Source organism: Buteo buteo, chromosome 5 (assembly GCF_964188355.1).
Source record: "Buteo buteo chromosome 5, bButBut1.hap1.1, whole genome shotgun sequence".
Lineage (NCBI taxonomy): Eukaryota > Metazoa > Chordata > Aves > Accipitriformes > Accipitridae > Buteo > Buteo buteo.
In genome coordinates this window covers 10,052,385-10,069,641 of record NC_134175.1, presented here as the reverse complement: position 1 = coordinate 10,069,641, position 17,257 = coordinate 10,052,385, and the positions used below count along the sequence as shown (strand labels likewise).

General features: G+C 39.0%; 1 protein-coding gene across 4 annotated transcripts in view; it reads left to right on the top strand.

The window, feature by feature from the left end:
• Window positions 1-17,257, top strand: part of DIP2A (disco interacting protein 2 homolog A) — a 130,698-nt gene that overhangs the window by 110,590 nt on the left and 2,851 nt on the right. For 2 of the 4 annotated variants that reach the window (XM_075027751.1, XM_075027752.1), the window contains exons 26-38: window positions 2,451-2,574; window positions 3,348-3,469; window positions 3,786-3,897; window positions 4,127-4,236; window positions 4,749-4,879; window positions 6,641-6,809; window positions 7,999-8,169; window positions 10,310-10,339; window positions 11,462-11,523; window positions 13,070-13,127; window positions 13,587-13,661; window positions 14,331-14,505; window positions 17,119-17,242. In XM_075027751.1, coding sequence (XP_074883852.1) covers window positions 2,451-2,574; window positions 3,348-3,469; window positions 3,786-3,897; window positions 4,127-4,236; window positions 4,749-4,879; window positions 6,641-6,809; window positions 7,999-8,169; window positions 10,310-10,339; window positions 11,462-11,523; window positions 13,070-13,127; window positions 13,587-13,661; window positions 14,331-14,505; window positions 17,119-17,242 — 1,463 coding nt within the window. Of the gene's footprint in view, window positions 1-2,450; window positions 2,575-3,347; window positions 3,470-3,785; window positions 3,898-4,126; window positions 4,237-4,748; window positions 4,880-6,640; window positions 6,810-7,998; window positions 8,170-10,309; window positions 10,340-11,461; window positions 11,524-13,069; window positions 13,128-13,586; window positions 13,662-14,330; window positions 14,506-17,118; window positions 17,243-17,257 lie in introns of those variants that run through there. The other 2 variants (XM_075027753.1, XR_012650391.1) reach the window with 2 other exon arrangements.

Genomic DNA, 17,257 nt, shown 5'->3' with positions numbered 1-17,257 from the left:
AATGCTTCGGGTTATTTTGATGAAGCAGGCAAAAATTGCTAGTTAGCAAGCAGCATAATTTTTCTACATCTGGAATTTTATTCCACATCTGTTATTCCACGTCTGGAATTTCAGTATGCATTCTGCCTAGCTTAAAACATTGCAGTAATTGCATTTCCTGCTGGAACACAACTTTTGTCATATTAATGGGAGCCACGATTCTGTCTTTATCCCTGAGCACAAGAGTAAGTGGAAGTCAGAGCTGGAGGATTTTTTTAATTAAAAGATCTAAAACCCAAGTAGAGAACCCTTGTAAGAGCTTGGAGTAATATATTTTCCAGGAGCACTGCACACCCTTCAGGAGACACTGATGGCTTGTCCTTGGCTAGGCTCTGCCCCCAGAAAGGATAGCATTTAACAGTCACTCAAACATGAACAAGTAAATGGTTCAGTTTTGGAGTACAGGCCCTAGATACTTATAGGGTCTATATACTTACATTATTCAAGGGCTGTCTGAGCCCTTATGACATACTACAAGGCAACAGTCATGTTTGTCAGTAAATACATCATTTTTGCTCATAGCCACTCTACTCTGCATGTGACTGTCAGTAGTTTTGGAGCATTCACATGCCCTGTGCATCCAACTCTTCATAAAGGGATGTGAGAAAACTTGCACTTTTGTATGTTCCTCAGTATTTCAGCCTCCCTGGGCTTGAGGAGCACTACTGCTGTGCATATTTCAGAAAACTCAAATATTTTACTCTCTTACTGCTCTTCTGGAACTTTTTTTATTCCCCTTCTTTCTTTCCAGGAGGCAAAGCTGGTCAATTTTTGCTTGAGCCTGTACTCAGTATCTACCCTTGCAGTGATAATAACAGCCCAGTGACAAATTGGGTCTACCTTGTGCTGTGCTGTGCTGTGCTGTACCGCAGACATTTGAGATAGGGAATGTGCTTTCAGAAGGTGCAGCAGCAGTCCTTGGGAAGTGAAGGATTTGCCTTTGGGGGTCTCATTCACACAGGCAAAATGGTTTAGGATGTGTGTCAAAGTTCTGCCTTTTCTCATGAGACTCTACTTCCGTAGAAGAAACTGCTTCAATATGGTTATTGTTAAGAGCCACAGAAATGGTTTATTCTTCTCTCAGAGCAAAGAGGCTTTTGATGGAAGTCTTCTAGTATGAAGAAGCCCCTTTCTGGGTCACTTTGTTCAGGCAACTTTTACCCTTCACAAGGAGACTGCAAAAAGGAAACACAAAACTGCAAAAAGGAAGGCAGAAAGAAATTATCTCTTGGTGAACACGTCTTAAATAGCTGGAGACTAATAAGCAACCATGCTAAACATTAGTGTGTTCACAGGTCTCCATGAGAAACCCTTTTGTTTTACACCTTTTCATGTCAATATTTTTCTCCCAAGTCCTTGAGCTGCTACAGTTCCTGTATCAACAATACACAGTATTTCCTGTTCTTATTTTGCATGACTTTAGCTCCCAGGCTTTAACAACAGTTTCCTTAGTAAAACTGAGCAGAGTGCCAGTGGCATCCTGCATCAAACTAGGCCTTGGATCAGACAGCTGTGCACTTGGGGTGAGGATTACATGTGGCAGTCTTAGACTTGAAACTGAATACTTGTATAGCAGACATTTGCTGTGATAATCCTTATCTGTGTAGTGGGAGGCTTCATTCAGTCTCTGGCTGTTAGTTTTCCTCTGAGGTGGTTGTCCGACCAGTTTTTCTTGAATGGGATTGTAGTCTTGGAAAACCAGATACATCCCAACCTCACAGGCTTGAGGCTAAGGCATTGCTTCCTACGCTGGATAGCAAAAGGATGTTTTCTGTCTTCACATCAAAAACTGGACTAAGCTTTTTGGAATCCCCATAGCTTTGCGACTGCCTAAGCAATGCAAAGATACAGCTGCTTCCATGTGAGGACTTTCCAGATGCATAGTTGTGGGAAAGACACTTTCAGTAGATGCACTGAAGCAGAAGTGACTGCACACCAGCCACAGCTCAGGTTGCCTCTCTGACCCTTTAAAAGAGTATCTATACCAAAGACGTCAGCAGAGTTCCCTTTGCACTTTTAAGACTGCTGATTGCAAAAGCATCTAGAGGTTTGGCTGTATGTGGTAGGGTAAAGCTGATGCAGTGCTTCACTTGCTGCTAAAACAGTTATGCTACTGCTACTACTGTGTTTTCTCCCTTGGACTGTGAAATTTCAAATATTTGTGAGATAACTCTTTTTGTGGTACCAAATACATTTAGAAGCTGCTTCAATGTCTGATGTTCAAAATAATACATATAAAATTCTCTAGCATTCTCCAGCAGCATGGTTTCCAAAGCAGCGACACAGACTCTTTAAAAGTTTGCTGTATCGTTAAAATAAGGACAATGAAATATTGTGTCTGCAGCATGTACTTGGTAGAGGACAGTTTGAAACTGAATAAAGTTTTCTGATGTTGCTTTTTTTTTGTGCAGGGCACTGTAGCTAGCACTGCATCATGCATACAGTTGCACAAGAGAGCAGAGAGAGTGGCAGTCGCACTGATAGAGAAAGGACGACTGAATGTTGGTGACCACGTGGCCCTGGTTTATCCTCCAGGTAAGGCTATACAGACAGCAAAAATCAAAGTCAGACAGGTGTATGACAGTGACTTAGTATTTCAAGGAAGAGACTTCCTTTATGTCACTTTATTATTAAGTTGCTTCTCCTAAGTGGCAAACTACATTTACCAAACATTTCATCTAATTGCTCCAGATGTCTGGGCAGTTATGCAGGAGTAGTTTGATTTAAACCACATGAAAGAGTCTCAATTTTCAGCCTCAGAGAATGGAATAAAACTGCATATGTATTCATTGAAAGCTAGATGAGGGATGTCAGTGTATGAACAGCCTTTCTTTCCTGAATGGCTGTCTCTAGAAGTGAAATCTGGACCCCGGACTTGCATTACTAGTGTGTTTTTACAAGAGTACCTCAGAAAAAAAGTATTACCTCATAAAAGTAGGATGACTGCATATTTCATAGTGATAATTGTGCAAAACAAATGTATGCTTTTTGAAATAATCTGAGTCATCACCTTCATAACCTACAATACCTTGGTTTTTTATTTTTGTTATTTTCTACTACCTGTCCATGAAAATATATCTCTACAAATTTAAAGTTTGAAGGGTTTGAATAATTTTTACTAACTCTCATATGCAAAATATTTTAACCTTATAGAATTGGGCATGGTCAAGAACAGCCTGTTGATTTGAAGAGACCTTTGTGACAGATCCTTACATCTTAACAAAATAAATCAGCATGTAGTTTGATTTTGGTGAAAGAGTTTGGCCTTTTGTTCTGATAATTCTTTATTTCACAAACACCCTTTACAGGAGTAGACTTGATAGCAACTTTCTATGGCTGCTTATATGCCGGCTGTATACCTATCACCGTTCGCCCACCTCATCCACAGAATCTTGCTACTACTCTGCCCACTGTCAAAATGATTGTAGAGGTATGTACAAGACATTCCTCTCCTAATGCTTTTGGTGGGTGTAGGATGATGGATGCAGCCTGATAAATTGCTTTGCCGCAGTCAATGTAAAATAAGCTAGGAAAAAAAAATCAGTGTGCTGTGGCTGAGTCAATAAATGCTTCTTTCAGAAACTTGTTTAAAATATTCTTTCTATTGCTGTGATTTATTTTGCTTTGTTTCCAATGTTTTTCTTCATCTATTCAGCTTACTGGTTATCTCATCTGGACAGATATGAAATCACTTGAGCATTCATTCACTAGTTTTATAAATGTTTTCAATGCTGTGTCTTTTACAGGTCAGTAAGTCTGCATGTATACTGACCACGCAAGCGATAATGAAACTGCTGAAGTCCAAGGAAGCTGCAACAGCTGTAGATATTAAAACATGGCCCACTATTTTGGATACAGGTACAGAAAGTTTGCCCACTAGCCAAAATGTAAATACTTTGAAGTGTTTGATTTATTTATTTAGTTATACCATAACTGCCTAATTGAATGGATATATCTTGCATTGCATCGAAGTAGCTGTCCAGGAACTATAGAAAGCATCTGGTGTTAATGCTGTAAAGATACATTTTTGTCCTGTGCTCTTTTTCCAAAATAATAATATGGTACTCTTTTTATTTATTTTAAATAGATGATATGCCTAAGAAGAAGCTGGCTAGTATTTTCAGACCTACATCTCCAGATATGTTGGCATACTTGGACTTCAGTGTGTCTACTACTGGTATATTAGCAGGAGTAAAGGTAGAGTAACAAGAGAGAGATTATTACACTTTGTTTCCTTATATATAGGCATATTCCATATTCATTCCTTCTGCCAGAGAAGAAATCCAAATATGTAAGTGGACCATCTTAGTGTTCAGAAAGCTTATTTTTAAATTTGCATGACATCAGAATTTCTTGATGCACTTTTTGGAAGCATTCAGTCTTACTGCCTCTATGTTAGGAATCACCAAGGGGACTAAATGGAGAGTGTTTGTTATAAGGTTCATGAATGTTTTCTCTTGCGATTTATCATAGAGATGTCAGATGTTATTTGGCATCATTCGATGTCATGACAGATATCACTTGCCACTAGCAAGAAAAGTACATGTGAAATTTTGGGCTCGTATCCCTTTCCTGTTTTAAAGGTGCTTAAAAAAACCCCAAACCGCTATGTGTTGCCACGTCTTCTACAAGAAACATTTCTGTCAGTTATTACATGTGATACCCTTTTTTTAAAAAAGTCCCTGAGAGTGCCTGTTTTCCTCTTACAGATGTCACATGCAGCTACAAGTGCCTTATGTCGCTCTATAAAGCTACAGTGTGAGTTGTACCCTTCACGTCAGATTGCCATCTGCCTTGACCCTTACTGTGGCTTGGGATTTGCACTATGGTGCTTGTGCAGGTATGTCGTTTGAGTCGTAGGCTTTCTCATGTGTTCCCAGCCTTCTCTAGAATAAAAGGGAACAGTTGTGGATGAAACTGTCAGAGAAACCCAAATTAACCTTTTACAAGTATTTCATAAAATACCTTTTGTGGTAACAAAACTCATTTAAGTTAGTTAGTTACTCGAGTAACTTGAGTTTTGCAAGTGGAATTAATTAGATACCAAATCCAAGAAAAAAATGGCTTTGCTGTCTATTTTCCATTGATTAAATAAATCCTTTTAAAGTCTTTTGAGATTGAACCATACCTTTTTTACAAGACCCTTAAGGTGTTGACTGCAAGATTGATATGCACTATGAAATACTGCTGAAGGAAGCAACTGATTGTTTCTTAAAATGAATGAGACCTGAATTGATTCAATCAGATAACTACTATAATGCAGAACATCTTGCAAAGCTGCAAAATTTTCCTCTTTAAAATACTTGCCTTTGAAAACTTTCCATATGCTTTAACTAATCCAAAGATTTAATAGTGTTTTAGATAGTTCATTTAAAAAACACGGAAACTGAATATGAAAGGTTATTTTGTAAACAGATAACATTAAGTTTACTGTAGTTAACCTTTTCATTGCCTCTCTAATTTCCCCAACTGGAAAGGAAGTGTCCTGAAGGAAAGCAAAAATTTAACTTCGGTAACATCTGATGATTTTATATCATCAATAAAGTGAGGCAGCGTGGAGGGAGAAGAAATCTCAGTGATGGAAGAATTAAAATCTAAACAGACTTTTAAAAATATTTTTAGGGAAGGGAACTATGTGTGTCATGCTTACTATACAAGAGTTAATATAAGGCCTGCTGTGTTTCATCTGAGTTATAGCTTTGTTTTAGTGTGAAAGACTGTTTTGTTACAGAATGGTTTTTTTTCTATTTTAGAATGTTTAAAAAGAAAACAAAAAACTCCTCATCGTATTGCCCACTACAAAAACACATCAACTCTAGTCAGGAGAAATGGCAAGCTTGTCAAGCTATCTGTTGAAAGCAATTAGAGATGCTGTTATTTTTTTCAAGATCCATTGGTTTATCTAAGCCTGGTTTTACAAAGGGTTGTGTCACTTGATTTTCTTGATAGTAACTGATCCAAAAAACATTTGGTAATTTAAGACTGTATGGCCATGGCATTCACTGTCTTGAAATGAGTATATAATATTTAAAAAAAACCCCAACAATTAAAAGGTGGTATGATTCTGAATTCAACTTTCTGTCCACTGATGTTAACTGGTATCCAGGTTAAATATTTCACATAAACACTGTTTAAAAGCTGAGTAACCTACAGCAAAGGCTAGAAAATTGCACTAAAAACGTGAATGGTGCAATATAGGTGTTAAAGACTCATGTCACTTGAAGCAAAAGGTGCATTTTCCCTAGAATGACTTACAAAATAAGCTCAATTACCAATTGTTATCTGTAACTAAAGTGATGCCTCAAATGTCAATGTTTTAGTGTCAGAAGTTCTGTCTGTTCAAGGCATTGAGTATTTGCCTATAGTTCAACCCAATTTGCTGCAGGACAAATATACACACCTTAAAGTTTGTGACTTAACTCAAACCCATAGTTCTTAGCTAACTAAGAGATACTTGCTCTCTGTGGAGAAGATAAGCTGAAGTTCAAATAGATACCAAGCTTTCAGTTTTCCTGTATTTGCTTCATTTTGACTTTATGTAACTTTTGGCTTTTTTGTGCTGGCTTGAAGTTTTCATGTTTCTTTTTCTTCCTCTCCCTAGTGTTTATTCGGGTCATCAGTCTATTCTAGTCCCTCCTCTGGAACTGGAGAGCAATGTGTCTCTGTGGTTGTCTGCTGTAAGTCAGTATAAAGTGCGCGTCACGTTCTGCTCATACTCTGTGATGGAGATGTGCACCAAAGGGCTTGGAACACAGACTGATAATCTCCGGGTGAGTGGACTTGATTTTTCAACATACTGACATATAAATACATGTATCTTTCTAAAAATATTTCATTTTGGCTTGCAGAAGATGGGCCCATAAGTGTTTCTGTGAAAGCCTTTCACTATGACTTGCTTTTTGGGAAATGTTGAGATTGCCTGAAGTTTCAGCTCTCATGTTTCTGGTGATGAAGAAAAGAAGTCTTATGTTTTCAACTTTACTTATTTGTGCCACCTCTGTGCTGCTGGGTATTTCTGAGATTTTGGGCAAAATACGTAGCAAACCTATCAATTTTTTCTTGTCTGAGACAAAACAAAAATATCAGACAAAACCCACATCAAAAAAGAAAAAAACTCAAAGCCCCAGCAAACTCCAAACCCAAAAAACCTCTCCCCCAAAAAAAAACAAAACAAAAAGGCCCCCAAAACCTGGCAAGTCTTACCTGCTTTCAGATCACTTGACACCAAAAGTTTTGAGTTCTAAAACAGACATATTCTTCCTAACAGCAGCAATTACTTACACACTAATACGTCCATCTCTTTTTGAAGGGAATCTCTTAACTGCAACTTAATTTCCTAGAAGAGGCGCCTCTGTCTCAATGGTAGGAGAGTTCCCATGGCTGTAGTAACTAAGCTGCTCAGGACTTCCACTGGGAATGTCTGGCAGCTTGTTGCGCACAAGAAAGTGGGTACATTGTGCTTATTCTCGGTATAGACAAAAAACTCTGTCCCTCTGTTCTCCTGTACCTCACTGAAGGGAATCCTGGCCCACAGCCAGTTGCTACAGGTTCACATTCACACTGATGAGAGCTAATAATGTCTCGAACACTCTGCTTGCATCTGAACTGCGCAGCACTGGGAGCGAGCCAGTCTCTTGTGAGCCCACCCTGTGACAGAAAGACATTTTGTGGGTTTTTCAGCTCAAAATGATGAGTGGCTGTGTTGCAGCTACACGATGTGAATAGTTTGCATCTTGGGCATCAAACCCTGCCACAAAGCTTCTTGGCACAATTTTAGTGGGTTGTCCTGTATGGATGGAGCCAAATTGAGTGCAGTCCGTGTCTATATTGTTTAACCAGTTCATGTCAGTTACTCTAGTGTTTTTAAATGCCATCTGTTCTGCAAATTAAAATGGTTTATTTCCAGAATTGTTGAATTCAGACTTAAAATGTTGTTGTTTTCTTCACCCAACCTCTCAGATGAAAGGAGTTAACCTGTCCTGCGTGCGAACATGCATGGTGGTTGCAGAGGAGAGACCAAGGATTACATTAACACAGTCTTTCTCGAAGTTATTCAAGGACCTGGGCCTCTCTGCTCGTGCAGTGAGCACTACATTTGGGTGCAGGGTCAACGTAGCAATTTGCTTACAGGTGAGATTAAACTGCTTATCCCTTATACAGAATCTCTGGGAACTTTATAGGAAATCGTGTTCACCTGTAATTATGTAATTTTTTTTCTAATGAAATAGAGCTCCATGGCCTGCTTGCTTCCCCACCAAGTTAAATAAGCCTTGAAGATGTGGATTATGATAATTTTACTTCTCTGTACTAATTGACCAATTGATTTGCCTTTCTAATACAGAGAATCAATATTAAGAAACTTGTTTCCTTCCTACTATGCAGGAGCAGTATTAAATTAAATACACAGCTTCCTGTTCATAAACATATTAAATATTTCAAGCAGTGCTATTTCAGCTTTTGTGTGACTCAGATTTTGTCTGTTTGAAAATAGCTTATGTATATGTGGAATTAAATAGAAGACAGAGTTCCTCAAGTAAGACCCAGGAAAACTGACAAGGTTGGCAGGTTATTTTTACTTTTAAGGCTCTCAAATGAGTATTGCCAACATGTAAATACATTTGTCTCGCCTCTTGTGAGAGTTGGACTTTTTTTTCAATTAAAGGTATAAAATTGGAAGCTTTGAGGGGGTGAATATGCCCATAAAGTACACAGCCCTACTTCACAGACTGGAGACAATGACGTGCTATGGTCCATACCCACCCTTTGATAGTTTAGTGTTCAGTTTACTATAATCTTATATGTGTAATTTAACCAGATTAGATCTAACTTTTCTTAATGAGATGTTTCTTCTCTAGTTAGGAGAGGGAAAAAAAAGTATTCTACAACTTACCTGAAAATCAGGTACTAAGTATGGTCTAGAAAATGGCAAAGCATCCCAGGTTTTGGATGATACTTGAGTTAATAGATAAACTGCTCAAGTTTCAGATGCGGCAGTATGTAGCTTTGTATGTGGGGAATTTCATAGATGGCACATGCATTAAGTATGTGTGTAATTGTATGCTTTATTTCCAATTTTATTGGTATGAATTACACTTAATAAAAAAATGTGATTCTATGAAGATTCCTACTGTGCTTCTGCAAATCTCCCCCCCCTCCCCCATTTTTTTTTTTTTTTTCCTTTCTGGTGCCCACTAGATGAAGGATAGCCTTTTTTCCTCTCAGAGTCTATTTTAATGTTATAGATTTCCTACAGAAGAGATGTTTTGGGCCATGAGCTTTTTAAATATGTTGCCATTCATAATTGTTTCTTTAGTTTCTATAGTTTCTTTCACACATATTAAAGGAGAAAAGGTTTTCAACAACCCCTAGATAAATGCCTATAAAGAAATGCATCCAGAGCAATTTTACGAATCAGCAGATAGAAAAATAGGAAGGATATAGATTAAATTAAGATGAATGTAAATTAAGATTTTAAATTCATTGAATAAAACATTTCAGATGCCAAGTGTGAAAGAACAGCTTTCTCAATTGCCTATCTAAATAAGAATTTTAAAAGCCAGTTTTGGATGTTTGCTGTTCAGACTGCACAAAGGGAGGAAAAACAGTTTTTCTGCAGAATGTTAAATGGCAATGTGAAAAGTACTCCAAGAAAACTGTGAAGAGTGTAGGGCTGCTGGGCAGTTAAGCTTCCCCTTCATTTTATACCTTTTTTATCTCTGTTCTCCATTCTTGAGCCCTTTTTTAGTGTTTTGGGTTTTTTCCAACCCCTTTCCCCCATTCTTCCAAAGTGATATCTGTATGTGACTTTTTTAAATGGTTGAATTTAAATGAATATAGATGAATAGCCAAACGGAATGGGTATTTGATACAAGTTAGCATGCAAATAAATACATAGTGTCTTTCAACCTTACTGGACTGGTTTACTGAGAAGGTGTTTCTGAAGCTGGAAGCAGCATTTAGATACTTAGAGAGGGAGGAGGGATTTATGATAAGGCAACAGGTATTTCATATGATCTGCCTTGAACCCCTTCTTGTTTGTTAACTGGGATTTGCATGTTTCCCAATGAACCACTTAAAAGTGCCAGCTCTTAAGTAATCTGAAATGGAAATTTTCTTTTCACTCTAAAACAGTATGAGTTTTGTTTTCTGTCTTACTGTGTGTATCTTATGTTTCCAGTGCCTCTTTGTTTGTATTTTCTTTTTTCCCCTTTCTCTCTGTTTCACACACTTTGATGGCCTCTGTTACTTCTGTTTGTGGTCCCGCTGTCAGCCAAACAGGCTGGGCAAGCTGGCTGAACAGGTATAGTGATGCATGTGTGCTTGTAATGTCCTAAAGTCAATCTCGTTCAGCAGTGTTACTCTATAATGAATGTATGCCATTTGAGAGAGTTTTCATTTGAAACAGATCAAGTGAGATTTTTTTTTCTAAAGATCAGTTTTACTCACAAAGAACGCTTGTCGCTGAAGTACAAAACCTCCTTCTCAAACAAGCCAGAAAAAGGGGTTATAGCAATGATTAAAATTACTGAATGTTGTATTCCTAAAGATAAAGAGCATACCGTTAATCTGGTGTGGCTGTCAGTGTCACTGAGCCTCAGCGGTGCTATGGAAGTACAAGGGAATGTCATTATAAAGACATTATTACTGTTCTCTAGCACTGCAATCTTGAGCTGATGGCAAAGTGGCCTCATTTTAAGTATTTCCAAAATGAGAAACTGTGCCATGGGGGGAAAGAGTCACCAAAACTTTGCCCTTTTTTTTTTTTAGCTTAAATATGCATTTCACAGTAGTTTCTAGTTTTCTTGAGATTAAATTCTGCTGGGGAAAAAAAAAGGTCCCCTGTTCCCACACTGGGAAATAGGAAACCTCTCACCAGAGTTGGTCAGCAGATTTATCCTCTGACTGCAACAGAGCTCTGCCTCTGCCTAGGCTGTTACTGGCAGGAGCCTTGAGAAGATATGTGTTGGTTAGAGTTATGTTTTACTTAAAGGTTGGGTTGGGTTTTTTTATTCGAAGTTGACAAAACTGTTACAAAGTAGAACAGTTGAGCTTTGGGAAAGGAATTAACTTAGGCCCACATGGGTTTATGCTTGCATAATTTACACTTGCTATGTAGTTTTTAGAGGAGGTGCTTACCAAAACAAAATTTTAAAAACTTACATTTTAAATTTTAAGATTTTAAAACCTTAGACTTACCTGTATAATACATACTTCACTTGTGCATTCATTTACTGATTCCATAAAACATCAAAGCTTTATGGAAGTCACTCTAGAAAGGGGGGCTATTTTACTATATTTCTGGTAGATTAGGGTAGTACTTTTTAAGTATCAGTAAAAAAGGGAAAGGAATTTGTGAATTTATGAGAATGAAAGCAGGATTTTCTGGCTTCTGTTGAATTTGTTTCTTCTTTCTTATTCTTAGGGAACAGCAGGACCAGATCCAACAACAGTCTATGTAGATATGAGAGCACTTCGACATGACAGGTACAGATTATGTTAAAGCATTAACTATTTAATGACTGTAGAGGAGAAAGTTCAGCCTCATTGCATTGCCTTGGTTTGTTGAAATATTCTTGGCAGCAGCTAATCCCTCATCACCACATACATGCAACCCCACCCTAGAGAATGACAGCTGTGTGCTGGAAGTGATCCAGCATCTCCTCCTCCATCACTTGTTCTGCTGTTCCTTTCTAGACCCTCACCTAACTTGCTGTCTATTCATCAGTCCTGTATAACCTAGACTCATTAGCCGTTTCTTACCTAACCGTACTGTTAGCAAAAGGTGACTTTGCCAACTGGCTGGTTAGTCACAGAATCACAGAAACAGTTCGTGTGGGCAGGATCTCGGGACATCCCTCATGCAACTTCCTGCTCAAAGCAGGACCAGCTTCAAGGCTCCTTCAGGTTACTGAGGGCCAGGACCAGTTCAGTACGGAAAATCTCCAGGAATGTAGATTCTCCTCTCTGGGTGTATGTGTGATGGGAATGTGCATCATTCCATCAGACTTAATTCTGTAGTCGTAATTTTTGTATTAACTTGTCTCTCGGTTAAGTTAGTTAATACACGTGCTGGCCACACCAAGTTCAGACTGTAAGTTTAGTAGGGTACATGCATATATGTATTTGTTTCTGTACTTATTTTAAGAAACATAATATCAAGACTTGGTGCATTTGCTTTATTTTTTTTATTTGATAATGTTAAATTAGGAGCTTATGTTAACTGGCAGCTTTTGTGACTACTCATCTCTAATTTTTGCAAGCTTACATCTTAGCTGATAGAAGACAAACTATTCACCATCATTTGCATGACCCCAATTTGGCATCTGAACAGATCAATGTAAAATACAGTTATTTTCTCCTTATTTAATATTTTTCTCCTTATTTAATGACTTGCATGGTGTATATATTCCTGTTAAAAACAAGTTTGGCCATAGCCTCAAAGCTGCCACTGTGTTAGTTCTAGCCTATGGGTGTCGGTATAGTGTAGTATGACACAATGTATAGGAGCCTCTTCTCTTTTATGCCTCTCCTACTGCACTCAGTTCTTGTTCCTTCTGCAAATGTGCTATCTTCATAAGTTATGCTACTAATGGGCTGCATGGTGTCACTTAATTCCATTTAAGCTGCTTGCTCTTCACTTTTTGTAATTCCTACTTGATGCTCTGCCATGGTTCAGTGTGACAAGCAGAGGTCCAGGAGAGTCCAACAAACAAGGTGAATTTGAAATGCTGGTGGAACTGCAACCTTAGAGCTCTGTTGGAAGAAGTTACTTGTCTTTCCAGAGAGCTAAGTTTCTGATTCTTAAAAGAAGTGTAGTCTATGGGAATGCTAATATGGAAGTCTTGAAGACAGCTAGAAACTCTCAACTGTCTTACTGCATTGTGAATAACTGAGCGTAATTGGCTGGCATCATAATAGTTTGGTCACTGCAGCTAAGGATAGGATAACACTGGATATACTGGAACACATCTATTTAACTTCTATTTAAGTTCATAAATCCTTGTACAAATGTATTCTCTTATTTTCTCAGGGTGCGTTTGGTAGAGAGAGGTTCTCCACACAGTCTGCCACTTATGGAGTCTGGGAAGGTGAGAGATTGAGAGCAATCCTTCCTCCACATGACCCTTACCTGGGTGGTGAGCTGCTTCAGCTGGATCTCAGCACAGAATGTGTGCAATGAGCTTCACTAATCACAGTATACCTAGGAGAGGCACTAGAGAGAGCATAAAATGAACAGCTAGTTAAAATGAAGCCAGGTGCACGAAGTGAAGCAATAGGATATGTTGCTACAACTGAAAAAATCAGAGGCCTTCATGTGGAAGACATTTTTCAGGTGTGAAACAAACTTCAACTCTGAAGCTGCAAAATAGCAGCTTAGAGTTTAAATGATTAAACAACTTGGTAGGAAGAGATGGTTGGTATCTGTGGTGCAGAGAGGAGTAGAAAGGGAAGAATTGCACAGGCTGTTGGCTTCTGGGGCTCTGCATTATTAACTTTCCTTTTGATGAATTCAAGTTCTCTTAACTTCTGTTTGCTTCTTATTCAAGATTCTTCCAGGGGTAAAGGTCATCATAGCACACACGGAAACCAAGGGACCCCTGGGAGACTCGCATTTAGGAGAGGTAAAGCTTTGATCCTGTTGTACTTTGTTTATCAGCAGTGATTTAATATATAGATAAATCATGTTAGATAAATGCGTGTCTCTTAGCGGGACAGCCACATAATGTGGCAAGTGAATGAACTCTACAGAGAGTTGGAACTGTTTGCATGCTTGTACGTATGTCTGCATGGTTTCCTCCCTCCTCTGCATGCCAGTGCCAGGGGATACCAGTTGACTAGTCTGTATCCAATTGGCAGCTAGAAGAGGCAGTGAATATCTTATGTACTCCCATCAGTGGACAGTAGTAATGAAGTAATTTGCTGTTTGGTTTAATCCTTGTTTTATATACATCTGGATTTTTGTATACTAAGATGCCCAACTAATAGAAGATTGTACGTTAACAGGTGTTCATTTCCAGTAAGCCAAATGCTTAGTTCATTTTTCCTCTTTACCATCCCCAATTACATGTATATAAAACTCCTTTTTACTCCTTTTTCCTGGTCATTTTCTGTGAGGCAGAAGTCAACGAATTATTTTAATAAAACTACTCCTGGCATTTCAGGAGCAACAAAATTGTCAGTGGAATGGATCTTTTAAATCAATAAATGATGCTGCCTGGCTCTGGCAAAATAACCTATGTTTTTACGGGAATGATTCCTTTTTGTTTTGTTGGGATTTTTTTATCCCCTAGATATGGGTGAGTAGTCCACACAATGCTACTGGTTACTACACAGTGTATGGAGAAGAAGCACTGCACGCTGATCACTTTACTGCTCGCTTGAGTTTTGGAGACACTCAGACTGTATGGGCTCGGACTGGGTACCTTGGCTTTCTGCGCAGAACAGAACTTACTGATGCTAGTGGAGGTGAGAGAAAACAAATGTACTTAAAGAAGCATGTGTTTGAAATTCCTTGGGGTGGTGAAAAGTAAGCTGTCCTGCAAGTTTATCCTGACTTCCATCAGAGAAAACTGCTGGATGTAACAGGAATTGCTACTCTGTACATATTCATTGCTTATAAAGATACTGGGTAATCGTGCAAAATGAGAAATTCATAATGCCCTTTTGACAGATTTAGAAACCATGTTCATCTTCCTTTATTTCCACTTAGACAAAATAATAATACGAGCACATTTGTTAGAAGCACTAGAGCCTTTCTACTCACTTTTCCCCTGAACCTCTTTCCTTACAGACAGGATGCCGTATTTCAGTGCTGATCTAGAGAATACAAATAGTGTTGTCATTCAGCAGTTTTAGGACATGCAGAAATACCAGTGATTTCACAGCCTTTCAGAAGTTAAAGGTCTAGAGGAGTAACTTCTCCATAATTTTTCCAGTATAGAAAAGAAATTGTTAATCTCATTTTCTCAATCGAAGCCAGGTTGTCTAAACTTCAGAAATGTAAGCAGATGGAAGAAAAACTGCTCCTTTTACTGTTGAGACAGAATATGGAGTAGGTATAACTCTTGATTATCAGACATTTAAAAAAAAAGTTCTCTCTAAACATCCTAAGAAAAGGAGTTTGCTTATAACTTATTAGCAAATGTATATTGCTCATTGTCTGTGATTGGATTTAAATGAATGATGGTATCTACATGGATAGTATCAGTGTCTGCTCATTGCTGTTACTGGATAATGAACTGTAGGAGATTCACAGACACCTTTTACATTCCTGTAGTCCCTCATGGTACACGATAGAAAAGCAGTGTTCCCACTTCTGGAACATAAGTGTCTGTTTGGGGGACACCATGCATGTCCATCCTACTTTTAGTCCTCCATTATGTGAAGGAAGAAGAGTGAGTGAGGAGAGCAATTTGTTGAAGGTGCAGACTTTTGTTGAGGAGCTACCCCATCTGTTACAGTGGATACCAGTCCAGGGTTCAGAAACAGTCTGTGATGTGTAAAACACTGTTGGATCTAGTTGCTAAGAGAGGGTCATCCTCCAGTCTACCGTGCTGTCATGCTCTTCAGTCTCCCTGGGGCTCCTGAGAACAACAAAGGTGGATGCTATTGCTCTGGCTGGAGAAATTCCTGCAGCCCACTCAGTTCCACCTCCTTGAGAGCTCCATCCTGCAGGCTTCCCTCTTCCACAGTCAGAGTGCCACCAGAGAGCAAAAGGTGAATTTGGGTAAAGAAACAATCTTCATCAGAGATGGGTGGTATCCATATCCCACAGCTACCACCACTACCCAGAAGGGTCCTATCTTGGCACCAGGCCTCTCCACCCGTTCAACCTCCTTAGTACACTGAGCAGTTCTGTGTTGGCCAGCCCCTCCTGAGTCTCTGTTCCTGAAGGAATGTGGTCTCAGGCTATCAGTGGGAGCTGATGTAACGCAGATCCAGCTCCCTGAAAAAGCTTTTACTGCATGTCATCTTCCCCTTCAGAGCTGATAAAAGATGATAAAAGAACACTGAACCAAGGTGCTCTAAGCTTCCCTTGCTTTCCTCCTCTCTGATTTTCTAGCGTAGTTACCTGACCTCCAGGGCACATTGTACTGCTCCTTAGTGCAAGGTTCTGCACAGGATGCTTTGATGGAATTGTCCTTCTGTTGCTGTTCAAAGTGAAAAGGCTCCCTGTTCTTGAGAAGGCTGGTAGTTGACAGAAATTGGAATCCGTGAGCAGACATTCACAAAGAGAAGTTGCAGGTGGCAAGGCACCACATTACTGTAGCAAGTTGTGCCTTGTAGCTCTCTGAAAAATCATGTATCATAGAGATCACTGTGGAACAATGTCAGTTGTCCTTTGTCAGCATTTGAGAGGCTATGTATGGTGAATTAACGCATGAAGTATATATAAAATACAGTGCAGCTTCCCAGCATGGTTTTCGTCTCAAGTTACACGATTGAGTAGCATTATAAAATAGGTGGGGGGAAAAAAAAGGCGAAGTTGAACTGAACAGAGTTACAGGATGAACGTGCAATGTGGAGAGTGTGTCCTTCCAGAATGGTCTAGGACAGCTTTGCTTATTTAACCTAGCAAAGTTAAGGCTGAGGAGGGGATAGAGTTGTTCTCGCTGCATTAATAGAGGAACTTAAGAAGCTGAAAAGAATATTGCTGGCATGAGGACAAGTGGGTATAAGCTGGTTTCAAAAAGAAAAGAAAATTAAATTTGGAAATTGGAAAACTCTTCCATTGATCAGAGGAGAGAAGTTCTCTGGTAAGAATAGTGGGACAAAAGGATGCTTTAACAATGGATTTTGACTGGGTTTATGAACTGAGATTGCATTGTGTGAGAGAAAGGGCAGAACTGGATGACCTAGAAATTCTTTTTAGTCTTGTTTCATTTGTTTTGAGTCAATAGGCAGAAGTGCTACATGACCTCTTAATTCTCTTCTAATGGTAGAGCTTGACATGTATTATAGACTCTTTCTCCTAGGAAGCACCAGGAACATCCTGGAACATCAGGAATAAGCATGTACAAATCACCATGTTTGTTCTGTAGATCTGATGATGTTTTAAATGTCTGTGCTATATTGCAGAGAGGCATGATGCCCTGTATGTGGTAGGCTCTTTGGATGAAACACTGGAGCTCAGAGGAATGAGGTACCATCCCATTGATATAGAGACTTCTGTAATAAGAGCACATAAGAGCATTGCAGAATGGTAAGAGCCTCGGTA